Source organism: Myotis nattereri (genome assembly GCF_964212035.1).
Source record: "Myotis nattereri genome assembly, chromosome: 14".
Lineage (NCBI taxonomy): Eukaryota > Metazoa > Chordata > Mammalia > Chiroptera > Vespertilionidae > Myotis > Myotis nattereri.
This window is the reverse complement of record NC_138089.1, coordinates 47,225,080-47,242,470: the sequence shown is the minus strand read 5'-3', so window position 1 is coordinate 47,242,470 and position 17,391 is coordinate 47,225,080. Positions and strand designations below refer to the sequence as shown.

At 36.4% G+C, this 17,391-nt stretch overlaps 1 protein-coding gene across 19 annotated transcripts in view; it reads right to left on the bottom strand.

Moving 5' to 3' along the window:
- The window catches only part of RBMS3 (RNA binding motif single stranded interacting protein 3), a gene marked incomplete at both ends in the record, with an annotated part of 935,783 nt that overhangs the window by 412,210 nt on the left and 506,182 nt on the right, over positions 1-17,391 (bottom strand). For all 19 annotated transcript variants that reach the window (XM_081105840.1, XM_081105826.1, XM_081105837.1 and 16 more), the window contains one exon: positions 5,110-5,168. In XM_081105840.1, the coding sequence (XP_080961966.1) occupies positions 5,110-5,168 (59 nt within the window). The remainder of the gene's footprint in view (positions 1-5,109; positions 5,169-17,391) is intronic.

Sequence of the window (17,391 nt, the reverse complement as noted above, 5' to 3'; positions counted from 1 at the left end):
ATCACATTGTAAGATGTATAAGTGTAGAATCATTATATTGTTTACCTGAAACTAATATAATAGTGTGTACCAAACTATACTTAAATAAAAATAAAAGTTAATAAAAAAGAGAAATTGTATCTTCAAAGGTGGCATAGAGGTGTTCCAAAGACACTTCATGAATACAGATTTCTTCCAATTCAGGGCTGATGTGAGCAGAATGGCCAGTAGGTCTATCCGGATGCCTAGTAACTTAAATGAACTGCCCTTTTCTTAACAGAAATAGTACAAATTAAATGCAGACCATGCTATTTTCTCGTCTTCTACAACAGAGAGAAAAACCACACCAATTTTCTAAAAGATCATATGAAATAGGGACTTTATATCATCAATATTTTATAACTAAAGAGACATTTGATCCCACTTACAGCCACTTGCAGAACCATAACAAATGATACATTCATCTTTCACATTCCATTTAGGTTTTTATAGTTTGGGGATTTGGGTTTATTTTGTTTTTAATGCCATGTTCATGAGGGTTTATTTTTTCTCTTTCATACTCTAAAGTTCTCATTTCTTTACTAAAGAAAAAAAAAAAGGTCACTATTTTATTAGCAAAATGAATAACCAACAAATCAACAAGAACAATGGCAGCCACCAAATTAGATGACAATCCATGCTTTTACTGTGGTTTCCAACACTAAGGAAGCAAAGGTCTTCAGATTTTTTTGGTTTTCTTTTTACTTTTGAACTTACAAAACAACGTAGTAAAGAGTATAACAAAGGGTGAACTAAGAAGCATTTGGTTTTCAGAACCTATCCAACTCAATTACAACGAATTCCACCACCTGCTACTGTGACGGAATGTGCTTTTACTCAAAGACATCGGGTTTATGGGCTTTGAAAAAATCCTGAGGGCTCTCATATAGCCAACACCAAAATGTGTGAATGAAATGTTCTTTATGCACTTATACTTTTCGCTATTAACAATACTAGTGTCAACAAACACGTGTCAATTCATGAAATACTCATTCCTTGAATACGTAATATGTACTCAAGACTGCATTAAATTATATGAATGAGCTCTAGACAATATGGTTTGTATGAGAAGAAATCTAGGTCCACAGCCATAGAAAAATTCACCTGATGTATGTGCCAGACACATTTACAAACATGGTTCTCTGTAATTTTGAGAAATACTTTTAAAATCATAAATATAGATGACCTCATTTGACAGTTGAGAAAAGCAATGTTTAGAGATATTTTGTCATTTGTCCAAGAAAACAGATTATTATTCGGAAATTTTCTTGGTATAGACTTTAATTGGAAAACCCTTGAAGAACTAGGTGGGGTTTAAAAAAATCCATATTTTTTGAAATCTTATATTTGACAGGATATTAGGTTTTTGCAAGTTTATATAAATTGTAATAAATGGAACATTACCATATTATATTTGTCTATTTTACATTATTATATTTTGCATATTATTTAAAACATGTAGTACAATATATAATTTCCGATATATTTATGAAAGCATGGATCAGTAAAAGAATAGATAACTTCAAACCAGTAAAAAGAATAATTCTGCACTGACAATAAATATTCTTAGGTACAAATGCTTACTTTTCCAGAATGACTCTGGGATATGTGTATGTGAACGTCTTTGGTAGCCCTGGTGTTCACAGGCCTAGAAGACATATACCTAGCCATGTCTGTTCTTTCCTTAGATGCAGCATCAAAGGATCCCAGAGAGAAAGAAAAGGCCTCTACAATCTAAGTTCCACTCTGAACCATCCTGCTTCCTCCACACCTTGCCAATAGGTTCGCCCCCCTGTATTCTGAGTAATTTATAATCTAGATAATCTAGATGAAGGACTCAAACTAATCACAACAGTATGAGAGGTAAGGTAGCATAGGATCTTTGCTCAAGATCCTATGCTACCTTACCTCAAAGGAGGTGGTGTTTTAAACTTTTCAAATAGGATAGGAAGAGTCTACTGAGGGCTTCTTGAGAAGGTGAATTTTGGAAGACATACTTGACATAGCCCAGTAGAGGTATGAAAAGAGAATTTTATGTATATTAATAATGTAAGTCTGATGTTAAAAATAAGGTATTGAAAGAAGAGGAATATCTGGACATAAGGATTTCTGTTAATCTATAAGACATGGATTAGTTAAAAGTAATATTCAGATTATGGGCAAAAGCAATGTATTTCTACCATATTATTTTTAAAAAATGTTTTTATTAATTTTCAGAGAGAGAGGAAGGGAGAGAGAGAGAGATAGAAACATCAATGATGAGAGAGAATCACTGATCAGCTGCCTACTGCACACCACCCACTGGGGATTGAGCCCACAACTTGGGCATGTGCCCTGACCAGGAATCGAACCATGACCTCCTGGTTCATAGATCAATGCTCAACCACTGAACCATGCTGGCTGGGCTATACCATATTATTTAAGCTATACTAAACTTCATAAAAATTATTTAAATTTCTTCCAATAAAAATAATTACTGCAAAAGAGTTAGACAGGTAGGATATAGTATTAAATGCAGTCAATTATAAATATATGTTTAAAACAGCAAGGCTACATATTTTATTAAATGTTTATGGATAGTTTTGCTTTTGCCTAATATATACTAATACTAGTATGTTAAAAGTGATCACAAATACTGAGTAAATACAGGGGTGCGGCAAAGTAGGTTTACAGTTGTTCATATGGAAAATAAAACAAAAATTAATAAATAATAATACAAGAATAAACTCTGTGTTTCATGTACTCACCACTGAAAACATACTTTTGCCTCACCCTGTACATAACCATGTAACACTTTTGAGGAAAAATATGCAGTTGTATAACTCCCAAAACATATTATAAGTAAATTTTTTCATTTATTACAAAGACTTCTCAAAGTTAACATATAACAACAACAACAATAATAAAACCCTCTAAAATATTTAATATGCTAAATTAGAAATAATAGGCGTGAGTGGGATACAGACAGAACAAAATCCTTTCATTTACAAGCTAAGGTAGAGTAAGAGTCTAGAGTATGGGTTAATATAACATGCTTAATTTTGATGCTTTTTGTTTTCATCTCTAAGGAGACAAGTGCATACACTTTCTCATCCCCCTAAACACTAACTTGCATATAATATGCCACATGTTCAACAGCCTGTGAAAAATTGAATTCATACCACTTCTTTAGAAACAACATTAATAAATCCAGTTTTCATAATATTTGGTTTTGATTGCATAGTCTTAGTCTGGAGGCAAAGTTGCAAATGATTTAGAAGCAAGTGTCTAGGAAAAGTCCAAATCCAATTTGTGTTCTCTAATTACAGGCTCAATGCTCTCAGTGATTTTGTTTGAAAAAGCCACCTCACACACCCTTTTCATTCTTTCCTAAAGAAAGGTCAAGACAAACTCAACTTCTGCCTATTAAAAAAGGAAGGTAAAATTCTCTCCTAATTCATTGCTAGTTTCATCTGATATTATTTTACAAAGACAAAGAACTGCTTTGCTATCCCCCCTCCCCCTTCACTGACAATATAACAGATTTGGAGAAATTTAAATTAATAACAATCTATCACCCATAATCCTACCACCTCAATACAAATATTTTTGTTCTGCTTAATATTGCCAGTATTTTATAGGACAGACAACACAAGGTATTTTTGAGCATCATCCATGTAGTAACTCAATTACTCATTAGAATTATTCATCTATATTATTATTCATCTATATCAATATTAATCATACATATTTTCATATTAAATGATTTCCCTAGGTGGCTCCCTCCTTCCCTCCCTCTCTCTCTCCCTTTCCCTCCCTCCCTCCCTCCCTCCCTCCCTCCTTTCCTTCCTTCCTTCCTTCCTTCCTTCCTTCCTTCCTTCCTTCCTTCCTTCCTTCCTTCCTTCCTTCTTTCCTTCTAGGTATGTGGGTCTGATCAATTATATTCTGAAATTCTTTCTCCTAAACATCAACCTTTCCCAAGCCTATCATTGTACTTTGCCTTTATAAACTTAATTTGCCCCAAAGGAGTCTCCATATTCTCTATCCACAATATTTCGCAGATACCCCTCTTGTAGATACCTGTTACACTCTCACGTATATTAGGCTGATAGACTAATCCTAATCATCTGATTAGTATTAGTTTCTTGGTTTTCTTGATGGTTGCTTTTTCAACTAGAAATTGAGCTATTAGGTGACAGAAACCATGTCTTATTTTTTTTTTCTTGCAGTACCTGACTACCTAGTACTTTTTTTTTTTAAAGTTTATAAGAGACATGAAGTGTGTGATCTGCAGTGTATGAGTATTCATTCCTAAGACTTTTGCACATTATACTTATATGTGAAATAGGGACAGTGTTTAGAATGATCTTGGCTCTACCTTACTTATTAATCTCAGTATCATAAAAGTGACTGGTTTAGAGGAACAACAAATAACATGTTACAGGAAGCATTCCAATTTTCCAGTAAGAACTGAGTCATGAAAGAGAGACCATATAGATTTCATAAATAATATAATGCAACCCTTAAGAGTATTGGATTCCAAGCCATGAAGAAACATGAGCCATAGACATAGTCAAATAACTTCAACAATATTTCCCCCCTCCAAAAATAGAAAAAGCCTTAATAAGATACCAAATCTGAGATCCTATGAGGTGCTTACAGCTAAAGCTTAGACACAATGGGCCCATCAGTAAATTCATTCCTAGTCAACCAATGTTGCTAAAGCTTTAAAGAACAGATAAATTAAAACGTGTTTTGCATGGGAAAGTTTTCCCCAGAGTTCCTCATTTTTATATAGGAAATCAATTTGCATCACTGATGATATCATTCATACCAGACAACCCAAAGTTGTTAAGAGGTAATTTAGTTTTATGCTGAAAGCAATTTGGTACTTGTTCTAATTTGTGAGTTTCATTTTGTTTGTTAATGAAAAAAATTAATGAGCAATGGTACTAGAAATACAACTCAGCAAAGCCTCGGCAATATCAGAGAGGTTTGCCATATACTGTACATCACGACCCTGTGCAGCAGGCGCCTGGGCCCCCACCTGGGCGGGGCTCTCAATGTATCAGCACAGTCCAGAGCTAAAGGTACAGATGCCCTCACACATACCTTTGCACTGATTTGTGTTTTTGTCAAGAATTGCCTTTGTCGATACAATTTTTCCATACCTGAAAGAGAGAGAGAGAGAAAAAAAAAAGTTACCGTAGCCCAATGAAGACACTTAAAAACACTAATGAGCATGGGTGTACACACAATGGAGCAGGGATAAACCAAGGACAAAGCTCTGAACTCCCATTTCATACCTGGATGATCTCTTTTCACCAGTTCTTCTCTATACCTGGTGAATGTGCTTCCCAAAATAATCACTGGGTGGAGCCTTCAGAAATAGACCTGTCAGGGTGTCATAGGTGGCTGAGAGGGGATCGATTGCCTGTGATTGTAATCAAAGTAAATCGCACTCTGGGGATGCGTGGAAAAGTACAGACCTAGTGCCAGGCTGACCAGGGCTGGCATCCAGCTTTGGTGCTCACCTAGTGTTGCAACCCTGAGCAGTTAAACACAACTTCCCCAGGCCAGTCTTTTTATCTCTAAAAAATAAAAATTGTAATGATCACCTTTCAGGATTTGGGAGAGTGTTAAATTGAAAAGTTGAGATTGCCTATCAGTGCTTGTAGGGTAAATAAGAACAAATGTATTTATTAGTTGGTTATTTTACTACTAAAAATATATTATGTTGTAAGTTAATTAAGGATAAAGACAGCTTCGTATTCTCAATGACTGCCACCAAAGTCAATAGAAGTCAAATAAATGCTTGTTATAAGTAAATAAATTATCCAATGGTACTTCATCTACAACAAAGTGTCTACCACATATTCATTATTTAATCATCTCTTGCAGACGACCTGCTCTAGGCTTTGTTTCAAAAATATGGGTTACGTGAAGAATAAAATTCAATCTCTTTGAGCTGTCCCATGGGGTACAACTGATGGGACTAAATTAGGTGATTTCCTAAAACCCTGTTCTTTAGGATTCCACGAAGGGTGATTCTGACTCAACATAATAACACGGAGAAGCTATCATGCAAATTTGGTGCAGTGCTTAATTATGACATCATGCTGCCTCTACAATAGAGAAGATACATAGATCAAATCTTCTAGTTCAATCAACTTTCATTTCTTTGGGAAACCAAGGCAACATAGTGTTGAGTTAAAATAACATACTGTGACAACAATCTATCATGGCTTGAATCTCAATTAAGACCCAGTATCTTTGGTTGGTTAAACTTATGTGTTCTTGGCATCATTTCATCATCTATGATAATATGAATCAATTTTTAAATATCGGTTTTGATTATTTATTTAAATGTATATGCATCTATTTAAATCTATAACATGATGACACTGGTCTTTACCTCACAGGGTTATTGTGGGCATTAAATGGGGTTACCAAAAGTGATGATAACAGTGGCTGGCATAGAATAAGTGCTCACTAAGTATTAGTTTTTCTTGCAATGACTCTCTTCCTGTTATCTGCTATATAAAAATGTCCAGTCTTTGACATTCTCTAAGATGGGTAAGAGGTAAATGGGGGTAAAACTACTATCCCAAATGGCAGTTTAAAACATTACTACTTGTTTAATTCCTTTATCCATTTTGAGTTTATTTTTGTGTGTGGTATAAGTTGGTGGTCTAGTTTCTTTTCTTTTCTTTTCTTTTTTTTTTGCATTTATCTGTCTAATTTTCCCAGCACCATTTATAAAAGAGACTGCCTTGACTCCATTGTATGTTCTTGCCTCCATGAGCATAGTGGTCTGGGTCGATTTCTGGGTTCTCTATTCTATTCCATTGATCTATATGTCTGTTCTTGTGCCAGTACCAGGCAGTTTTGAGAACAGTGGCTTTGTAAGACAGCTTGATATCTGGTATTGAGATCCCTCCTACTTTGTTCTGCTGTCTCAGGATTGCTGCAGCTATTCGGTTCTTTTTTTTATTCCAGATGAATTTTTGGAGAGTCTGTTCTAGGTCTGTGAAATATGCTGGGAAACCATAAAAATATTAGAGGAATCCACAGGCAGCAAAATTTCAGACATATGCTGAAGCAATATCTTCACTGATACAGCTCCTAGGGCAATGGAAACTAATACAACTTAACAAAAGGAAGATAAACAACCCAATCAAAAAATGGGCAACAGACCTAAATAGATACTTTTCAAAAGAGGACATAAGGAGGGCCAAGAGACATATGAAAACATGCTCAAAGTCACTAATCATCCAAGACATGCAAATCAAAATGACAATGCAGTAACATCTCACACCTGTCAGAATGGCTATCATCAACAAATCAACAAACGACAAGTGCTGGCGAGGATGCAGAGAAAAAGGAACCCTCGTGCACTGCTGGTGGGAATGCAGACGGGTGCAGCCACCGTGGAAAGCAGTATGGAGTTACCTCAAAAAACTAAAAATGGAACTCCAATTTGACCCAGTGACCCCACTTCTATGAATATATCCCAAGAAACTAGAAACACCAATCAGAAAGGATATATGCACCCCTATGTTTATAGCAGCACATTTTACCATCGCTAAGATTTGGAATCAGCCTAAGTGCCCATCAGCAGATGAGTGGATTAAAAAACTGTGGTACATCTATAAATGGAATACTACGCTGCAGTAAAAAAAAAAGGAATTCTTACCATTTGCAACAGCATGGATGGAACTGGAGAGCATTACGCTAAGCGAAATAAGCCAGTAAGAGGTAGGTAGATATCACATAATCTCACTTATTTGTGGAATATAATGAACAACATAAACTGATGAACAAAAACAGATTCAGAGACAGAGAAGCATCGATCAGACCATCAAACCTCAGAGGTAAGACAGGGGAGGGTGGGGGTAAGGAGGAGAAATCAACCAAAGGACTTATATGCATGCATATAAGCCTAACCAATGGACACAGACACCAGGGGGGTGAAGGCATGAGTGGGGTGGGGGTGAGGAGCAATGGGGGGATAAGGACACATATGTAATACCTTAATCACTAAAGAAAAAAATAAATAAATAAAAATAAAACATTACTACTTGGACTGTCAAAAATCTTCCACTAAAATATTTGGCAGGTCAAGTTATTTTCTAAAAGGATAATTTCCATTTACGGTTTATATTGTTACTAGAGGCCCAGTGCACAAAAATTTGTGCACTCAGGGGAGTCCCTCAGCCTGGCCTGTGCCCTCTCACAGTCTGGGACCCCTTGGGGGATGTCCACTTGCCAGTGGGGAGCATGCCTAAGCTGCAGACATCCTTAGCGCTGCTGATGAGGGGGGAGAGGCTCCTGCCACCACCGCTGTGCTGGCAGCCGTCAGCCTGGCTTGTGGCTGAGCAGAGCTCCCCCTGTGGGAGTGCACTGACCACCAGAGGGCATCTCCTGCATTGAGCGTCTGCCCCCTGGTGGTCAGTGTGTGTCATTGTGACCAGTCATTCCCAGTAGTTCTGCTGTTAGGGTCAATTTGCATATTACCCTTTTATCATATAGGATTTTTAATGTTAGATACTTCATTAACTAGGTTTTCACCGTATTTAATCGCACAAATGCCTATAGGTTCAAAGATTTTGGGGGTTGGTTTAAGACTACTGAAATGTCCATTCCCTCATGATATAATAATATAAGCTCACTCTCTCTAAAATTCCTCATTTCCACACCTTTCTCACCCCCCAAAACACATAAATCCTATTTTTAAGCTCTATTTCATCCCAAGAGTTTCTCTTTTAGGAAAATAATCAGTAAAATAATACCCTATTTGAACAGTCTCTTTAGTTGACAATGGTTCAAGGTACCTAGAATCAGATCCATTAGCTAGCGTAACGTTTGCTAGATTTTGGGTTCTTAGGCACGTAAACATTAGCAAAACTATATATATCATACCATAGACAACTTAAAGGGACAGAAAGGGAACATATGCTGAAACATATTTTTCCATACAAAGCACCACTAGTATAGTATGGGAGAACTGAAAACTAGGAAAGAAAAAATATGATAGAACATTTATAACCATCTCACATCAAACACACAAACTCTTAAGACAAAAATCCTTCTTAATTGGTTGCTAATGCTACTCCTGATTTTTTTCTATAAGTACCTTCTATTAATTAAAATTTAGTCCTCTCTTTTAAAGAGGAAATTAAAAATCACTATATCTTATAACGAATAATATTTCACAATGAGACTTTTAACCTGTGGTGTGCATGTTTTTCTACTGTGTCAGTATTACAAAGATATCTTTTCCATTAAATGTAATATAATTAAAAGTGATTATACACTTTTACAGCCAAAAAAATAAAATACTTTCTTGTGGAAAGTATTTGAGGACACCTAAGCAAGCAACTTTTTTCTTAAATAAAAGCACAATTATTTCCCAGAAAGTGTTACAATACTACTAAAAATTGAAAAATTGTGCATGTGCGCACACACACTCATACGCATGCCAAAACATAAAATATGATATTTCTATTTTTTAAAAATATTTTTATTGATTTCAGAGAGGCAGAGAGAGATAGAAACGTCTATGATGAGAGAGAATCATTGATGGGCTGCCTCCTGCATACTCCATACTGGGGATCTGGCCTACAACCTAGGCATATGCTCTACTGGGAATCAAACCTTGACCTCTTGGTTCATAGGTCAACCACTGAGTCATGCAGGCTGGGCTAATTATATTTATTGATTTCCTGATTCCTAATTACACTCTAGGTAAGCCTTTCCAATAGTTTAGAATCACAAAAGAAGGGGACACAACTCGGAGTACCTTACTGAGCCTCTACTCTGACTGGAGGTATAGAAATTTCACTCCTTTGCATAGTTATAACATTCTGCATTAACAATTATTTCACAAAGCTAGAATGTGCTTTAAACAGCAAAAGGAGGTATTTAACGGGCCATTGATTTTAGCCCATGTCTATACTCTCACTTGACAAACAGGTACTTTCTGCATCGCTGGTGCTATTTTCTCCATGTTCCGCAAAGTCAACAACTGAGATAGGTAAATAAAGTTTAGACCTTTTGTTAATGACACAAGTATCACTGATATAATATCCTTTTGAAGAATTAGGTTAAATCTCTCTTCCCGATGTTTTGTTAAAATATACTAATCAACTAGAGTAAAAACTACTTCATAAAGATACATTTTTATACACTCCAAAATAAATAAATTATTTCTGAGGCAAAAAGGTATTTCTAAACTTAAATTACCTTACTTATTTAGTCTTCCCATTCCTAGGATTTGGATTAAGACCTTAAGTGCTCATAAAGTTTTTCTTGATGCCACCCATGAGGGGAAAGCAAAATCTGATATTAGAGGAAAATGTGTGACCAAACCCCTGCACGATGCCTGGAAGTAGACATCGGAGCTCTGGTCCCAGGTGCCCCTGGCTCCAGAAGCTCTCAGACAAATCCAATCCACTTCCCTATGCTTTCATTTCCTCTGGCTAGAAGAGATCAAACATTAGCCGCAGTCTGTTTCCCTAGGGGTCTCAACTGCTTGGGGGAAACAAATCAATGAAGTGAACACATTTTATATCACAGGTCTTTCCATCTGGGCGTGTAGTGCCTTCTGGAGCCAGTGTCAGAAGCAGCTAACACAGAATTGCTAGGACACTGCTCAATGTTAAAATATGCAACTTCACATCATATCTACATCTCCTGCAGCAATCCTGAGTACCAAGACAGTGTCCAAACATGACCAAATCCCAAGCAACGTTTTATTTAATTCCAAGTGTACTCTGTAAAAACAGTAGCCAATCTAGGAAAATGAACCACTTATTATATTTTGATTTTTCATAACTGAGTTTTATAAATTCATGTGTCACGTATCAACTCTTTAAAGCAAAAGGGGAAAAAAGAAAGACTCATGGACACAGACAACAGTATGGTGATTGCCAGAGGGAAGGGGAGTGGGGAGAGGGAAAAGAAGGAAAAGGAGGTATAAGTGGTGACCGAAGGAGATTGACTTGGGGTGGTAAACACACAATACGATATACAGAGGATGTATTACAGAAATGTAAAAAAACTAAGACAATTTTACTCTAGCTTATCAATAAAAGTTTTATATTACACTTTTTGAAAAAATAATCAATTCTTTCCGGCATTTATTCTCTTAAACAGCATCTGATTCTAACTATATTTGTTGATGTACATGGTTATTCCACATACAAGCCTAATTTAAACTAATGGCATCTTTTATTTTCCAAAGTTAAAAAGAAAATAGAGCTATTATGGGCCTATGCTTCATGAATTATGAAGACATCAAATTGATGGGATCTTTCTATAAAGAATTTATTTTTAAATCCTTTTGCTGAATCACCCACTGTGTATATTAATTCAAAAAATACAGAGACTGAAAATAGTCTCTGCAGTCAATTAACTCCCAGCTAACTCATTATTCACATGCCTTGTATATTGGTACCAAACTAGAAAAAGGTATTACATTTATTTAATGCATGAAACATTATCCTTTTAGAAAATGTGCTTGTTTGCCTACTTCTAGATGGCTCATTCTTTCTCTGGCATTTGGAGATGCTAATGTGAAGGCCAAATAAAACAGCTCTTCTAGGTCCACTGAGCCTGAGGACTGCCGGTTTGTGATGGTGGCACTGATATCCTCCAGCTGCCCTCGGCTTTATAAATAATACAGGTCCTTCAAGGGCAAACTCCATGTTCTGACTGCCATGACCACCAGCTATTTTTCCCAAATCGGAACAGCTATTGTGCTGACAGTCTGCATAAAATCACCTAGCATTTACTACTACTTTTATTATTATTATTTTATTACTATTATTATTATTATTATTTTTACTGTTTCATAACATTGTCTGTTTGTTCCCAGGAGACTGTCTTTTCAATAAAATCTTGATTTTTTCAGGAGTCCAGATAATATTTTTATTCCTTCCTGAATATCCTCTTACTATCCGGTATAGAGCTTGATGTGATGTATAGTAAACCTCTATAAAAGCCTGTTGATTTTTAAATCGTTTTTTAATGGACCTGACAATTCTTCCAGTTCAGAAACAACTCTTAGTGATTAGGCTACATTTATACGCAAACACATACACGCACAGCACACACCATTCATTGAGCACCTGCTACGCGCCCCTTATTACATAGAGCACATTAGCTCTTTTACTCCAGATTCTCAAAACTACCTAAGTTGATATGGTAATTCCAATTTTTAAGATAAAAAATTAAAGTTAGTTATATTAAGTCACTTGCCCAGGTGGACATAGATGTTGAGTCAGGTTGCTTACGTTTAAACTCAGGTGCATTTGGCTACAAAATCCCCACTTTTTCCTTGATAACACACTGTCCTTAAAGTATAAGAAACAAATGGGGCCATGGAAACATCGAAAAGTCTTGCACATGTTGGACATGATTAGTCCCCTAGAATAGTGATTTTCAACCTTTTTGAATCTCATGGCACACATAAACTAATTACTAAAATTCTGTGGCAAACACAATATATATTTTTTTGCCAATCTGACATAAAAATAGGTGTGATTTTGATTCATTTCCCCCAGATGGTTATTCTTGTGTTGGCTGTTGTCATTTTTTTATTTGACAATCAAAGGGAAAAGAGAGGTCAGTGTTGCATGTTTTAAAAATTCTTGTGGCACAAAAAAAAAAAATAACCACCATTCATTGGAAATAGTGCAGGCAGACCTTCATTGTTGATTGTTAGAACTCACTTTCAAAAACTTTAGTCTTTAAAGTGGCTGAGGACTTTGCAGCTTGTTGCACAGTCTAGTACATCTGTGAACCTAACATCACCTGAACACAGGATGGAAAACAGCTTTGTGGCAGAATTTACACTCGCTGTTTAGGGAAGACATCAAACCTCAAATTCTGAAAATCCTGATATCATCTATTGCCTCAATAGTATTATCAAAACACTGAAACAAATGCACAGCATATGTGATCATTTTGAGGGCTATATTTCAGTAGCAGTGAAACTCTGCTATTTAGAGAACCCTCTTGGTTTCCACTGTGCCCCCAGTTTTAAGATGCATCATCATGGCTCTCAAAAAAGTCTTCTGATGGAGATGCTGCTATTAAAGTAGTAGTTCCCAACCCTGATCTAGATCACTTGGCTTCATTCTAATTTCCTCCCAGGTTTGCTTTGTCACCACCCTCATCCTCCTCATCCCAGCTCAACTGACATTTTCTCTCTTCCCAAAGCAGCCCATGTCAGTACTGGTTATGATCCAAGAGGCATTAAGCATAGCTCTATTGAAGAGTGCCTTGTCTCATCAATTGTATTAATGATACAAATGCAATATTTTATCCACACTATATTGTATCTTTTCTTATCCTAATTTTGAGGATGAGTTCTTCAAGGGTTGGGTATAAGTTTTATTTATTTTATACCCTTGGCCTTACACACAGGGCTCATTCAATAAATGTTTATTAAATAAATGAATAAGTGAGTGAATGCCGAATATCACACCCATCATCAAACAAGACGACCCGGATGGCAATGAGAATCAAGTATATCCAGGCACAGATACATCTCCCCTTTCCAACATGGCAAAGGGCACATTCTCCTGGTAGTGACTCATGACTTTTCCTATCTTCAGCACATTCACTTCATTTCATTCAAAAAGAGAGCGAGCTATAACATCCCCCAAGAGCCAAACTAAAAACATAATCTGAAATTCTTTCCTGTAAAATGTTTAATGCATTACATTGTTTTAAATCTTCAAAGACACCCAAGGAAAAATATTGACATACAATACTGAAAGAGCAGCCACTCTAAGCTTTTTAATGAATACACAGTTTTTACTGCTGCTATGAGGAAGTGCCTAATGCTAACAACTCGATGCGTAATTTCCCAGGGAGATTTGTCTTTAAAAGAATGATCATCTTGAGCTGTCTGTGGAATCTTTCTGAGCTTCATAACATTTAAAAATGCATTTCTGTAATTAAGTAATATAAGAATGCCCCTGCTTCATTTAAAATAACTAGAACTCACAAAGGGAAAACTAGATAAAACCATATAGTAGAGCAAGAAGTAGTCCAATGAAAGTAATTTTCATTTTTTCAAAGCTCACATATACAAAAAGCAGAAAAGATAAAAATCAAGCCCACTTTTAATTTATATTAACTCTTTTCTCCTTAATTCCCCAAAAAGTATACAACAACATACCCAAATGGATGAGAACACAGCCATTTTTGTCAACACGTTGATTTCTCTGCATTAAATTATGAGAAGTGTATTGGATAAAACTGTCCTGTGTCACCCCAAAAGATTCAGTCCTTGCGGAACTCATGCAGAAAGCCCATTTTCTAATGGATATTCAATTGATTCATGCTACCATAAATCAATGGGATAGTCCAATTACCTAATTGAAGATTATTTGAAGATTATATGTTCTCTGTATTATCAATAGTACTTTTACATTTTTATGTAAAATATATATATAACTGCCACACTAGGTAAGTGAGAACACAATAAAATGATGCATTTTAAGCATTTTACTATATGCTTATAGTAGATAGTCAAAACTGTAGTTGGTGGGGTGATGCTCAATCTTTCAATTACCAAATGGTCAGAAAAAGTAGGCTGATGTTACAAATGATGTTGAAAAACAAAAAGGTAAATAGATTGCAACATTCTTACAATACTGTCTCAATTATCCGCGACTGCTGGTTCATTTGCCTTTATCCTTCCTATTCTTACCGCAGGGCAGGTGTACACAGACACACACCCTTTCATTCCAGTGGGAAAACTGTTTTTCATGACAAAGAACACACCTAGCATACTTTTTTGGTCTAGGCCAGTGGTCGGCAAAAGGCAGCTGGAGAGCCACATGCGGCTCTTTGGCCCCTTGAGTGTGGCTCTTCCACAAAATACCACGTGTGGGCACGCATGTACAGTGGGATTGAAACTTCATGGCTCATGAGCAGAAGTCGGTATTTTGTGGAAGAGCCACACTCAAGGGGCCAAAGAGCTGCATGTGGCTCGCGAGCCACAGTTTGCCGACCACTGGTCTATGCCATTTGGGAAGGACATATACTAAAGGGAAAATGCAAAAAAAAAAAAATCAATAGCTCCCCACATGCAGGACTGTTATCATGCCTTGTTACAGATTATTTTTATCTGAGCAACTCTTATTTAATAAAACTTAAACATTTGCCTCTAATTTCCACTATAAGACCCCTTTTGATACTCTCAGTATAACATGTCTATATTATCACAACCCAAAGCCTTATTTTCATGCTTTCTTGAAACACTAAGAATTTCATGTTTAAGCACAGATCAGGTGCTACCTATAAAAATAAAAGCATAATATGCTAATTAGAGCAGACATCCTCCTGGATGTCCTTCCGGACGTCCTTCCCGACGACCTTCAGGATGAAGCCAGGGCTGCAAGGGAAGCCCAGGTCCCGGGTGCCAGAGGGAAGCGGGTGCCAGCAGCCAGGGGAAGGAAGGCCTACTCTTGCATGAAATTCATGCATCGGGTTTCTCGCATACAACATTTGAGGGAAGACTCAATGGTTTATATATATTTATGGAGCAAAGAGTATGTACATCTAGAATAAACACAATACACATGTGATGTTGTGGTAATATTCCTCCTGAAAAGATAAAACCAGCTGTTCTTACCTGTGGTGTAAATAAGAAATGAAGAAACTTATGAAAGTGAATCACTTACTGACAAATGCATTCTTGCTTAATTTTTTGTCTTATTTTATGTGCTTATTATGCCTTAAGAGTCCATTACAGACATTATACACACCGCAATTAACTCTTTATTATCATGAGATGTATTATGCTACTCACCTGGGTGGTGGAATCATCTCAGAAAAAATATAAATCCAAAAATACTTTTTTTTAATAGTCCTTTAGCTCTCCACAATGTTTTATAGAACTCATCTATACTTTGTGAGTCAGGGAAGATAGTAAGCTCAGTTCCTCTTTTTAGTCTCCATTCTCATCACTCCCCAATTTGAGCCCCCAAATACAGCCAAAGGTTGATTACTGTGAGTTTCTAGGGTGTTCACTGCTATAATGTATACAATTCCATCAGTCAAGAATTGTCTTTCTTTTCTTCTGCTCCTCTACTCACAAGTTCCTTTGCCTACCATTTTGATTATCTCTCCTAGACGGATTTCACTCATTTTCTAGGTATATCAGGAGTACCTCCTCCCCCAGTGTTTCTCCACCACAGCACTGTCCCCACTGCATGGTAGGCGCAGGTTTATGTCTGAGAGTTCCTAGAGATCAGAAATGCCTTCCTTGTTTGCATCACCCAACCACAATACAGAAGACAGCAGAGGACAAGTGTCCAATAAAAGCTGATGAACAGACAATGATGTAGATGCTGATTCCTATGTAACTAATCAGCTTAAAAGATAACTTAAACTTGATTTTTTTTTCCTGCTATACCCACATCATATGAAATTACTAAATAGGCAGTGTTTCCTTTTCCTGGTATTAAAAAATAGTTTACTAGAATGTTCATTAACAGTCTAAAACTGGAAACAACTCAAGTGGACAAAAGCAATGTAATAGACAAATGTATCGGGTTTATTCAAACAATAGAATACCATACCACGATGAAAGTGATAAACTATAGCAACCATATGAATGAGTCTCCAATGTTGAGTAAGATGGACAAAAGTATGCATTAAGGTATTCTATTTATATGAACTGATGTATTGGCAATCAGAATAGCGGCTATCCTTGGAAGTAGTAACTAGAAGGGATGAGAGGGGGGTTGCAGAACTGGTCATATTCGGTTTCACCAGGTGACTGCTGGTCATACGGGCATGTTCAGGTTTGTGAAATACACCAAGAAGCTGTACAGAACATGACTTACTATCATATAGTATTTTTCAATAAAACCTTCAGAAAATAATAGCATTGATAGTAAAAGCTAATGACATTTTTTTTTTTCAATGAAGAGGAGACACAGATATGGAGCAGCAAGAAATACTTCCCATCCAGCCATTCTTGCAAGAAATTTTACTGTTATGTTTGAAGTCTCTAAAATCTTTCATTGAGACCCATTTGTCACAGAGTGAACAAAAAAGAAATATACAAATAAAGCTACAGATCAGAGGTTTCAACAGGTTATCAGCAGCTTACTGGTTTTTATTTGTTCAGGGATACATTTTTACCCATATCAAAGGATGGTAATTGGGGTGGGGGGGGGTTGTGAGAGTAAAAAACTAAGGCTCCTATATAAAATTAATGATAGCAATAAAGTAGTCATTTTGAGAAGTGTCTAACATATACCCTGCATCCCACACATATATTTATTTCCTGCAAGTAAGCCTGGTTCCATTACCACCTAGATTCCTTTGGAAGCTACATGATTTTGCCCAGTGGGATCAGCCATGGTT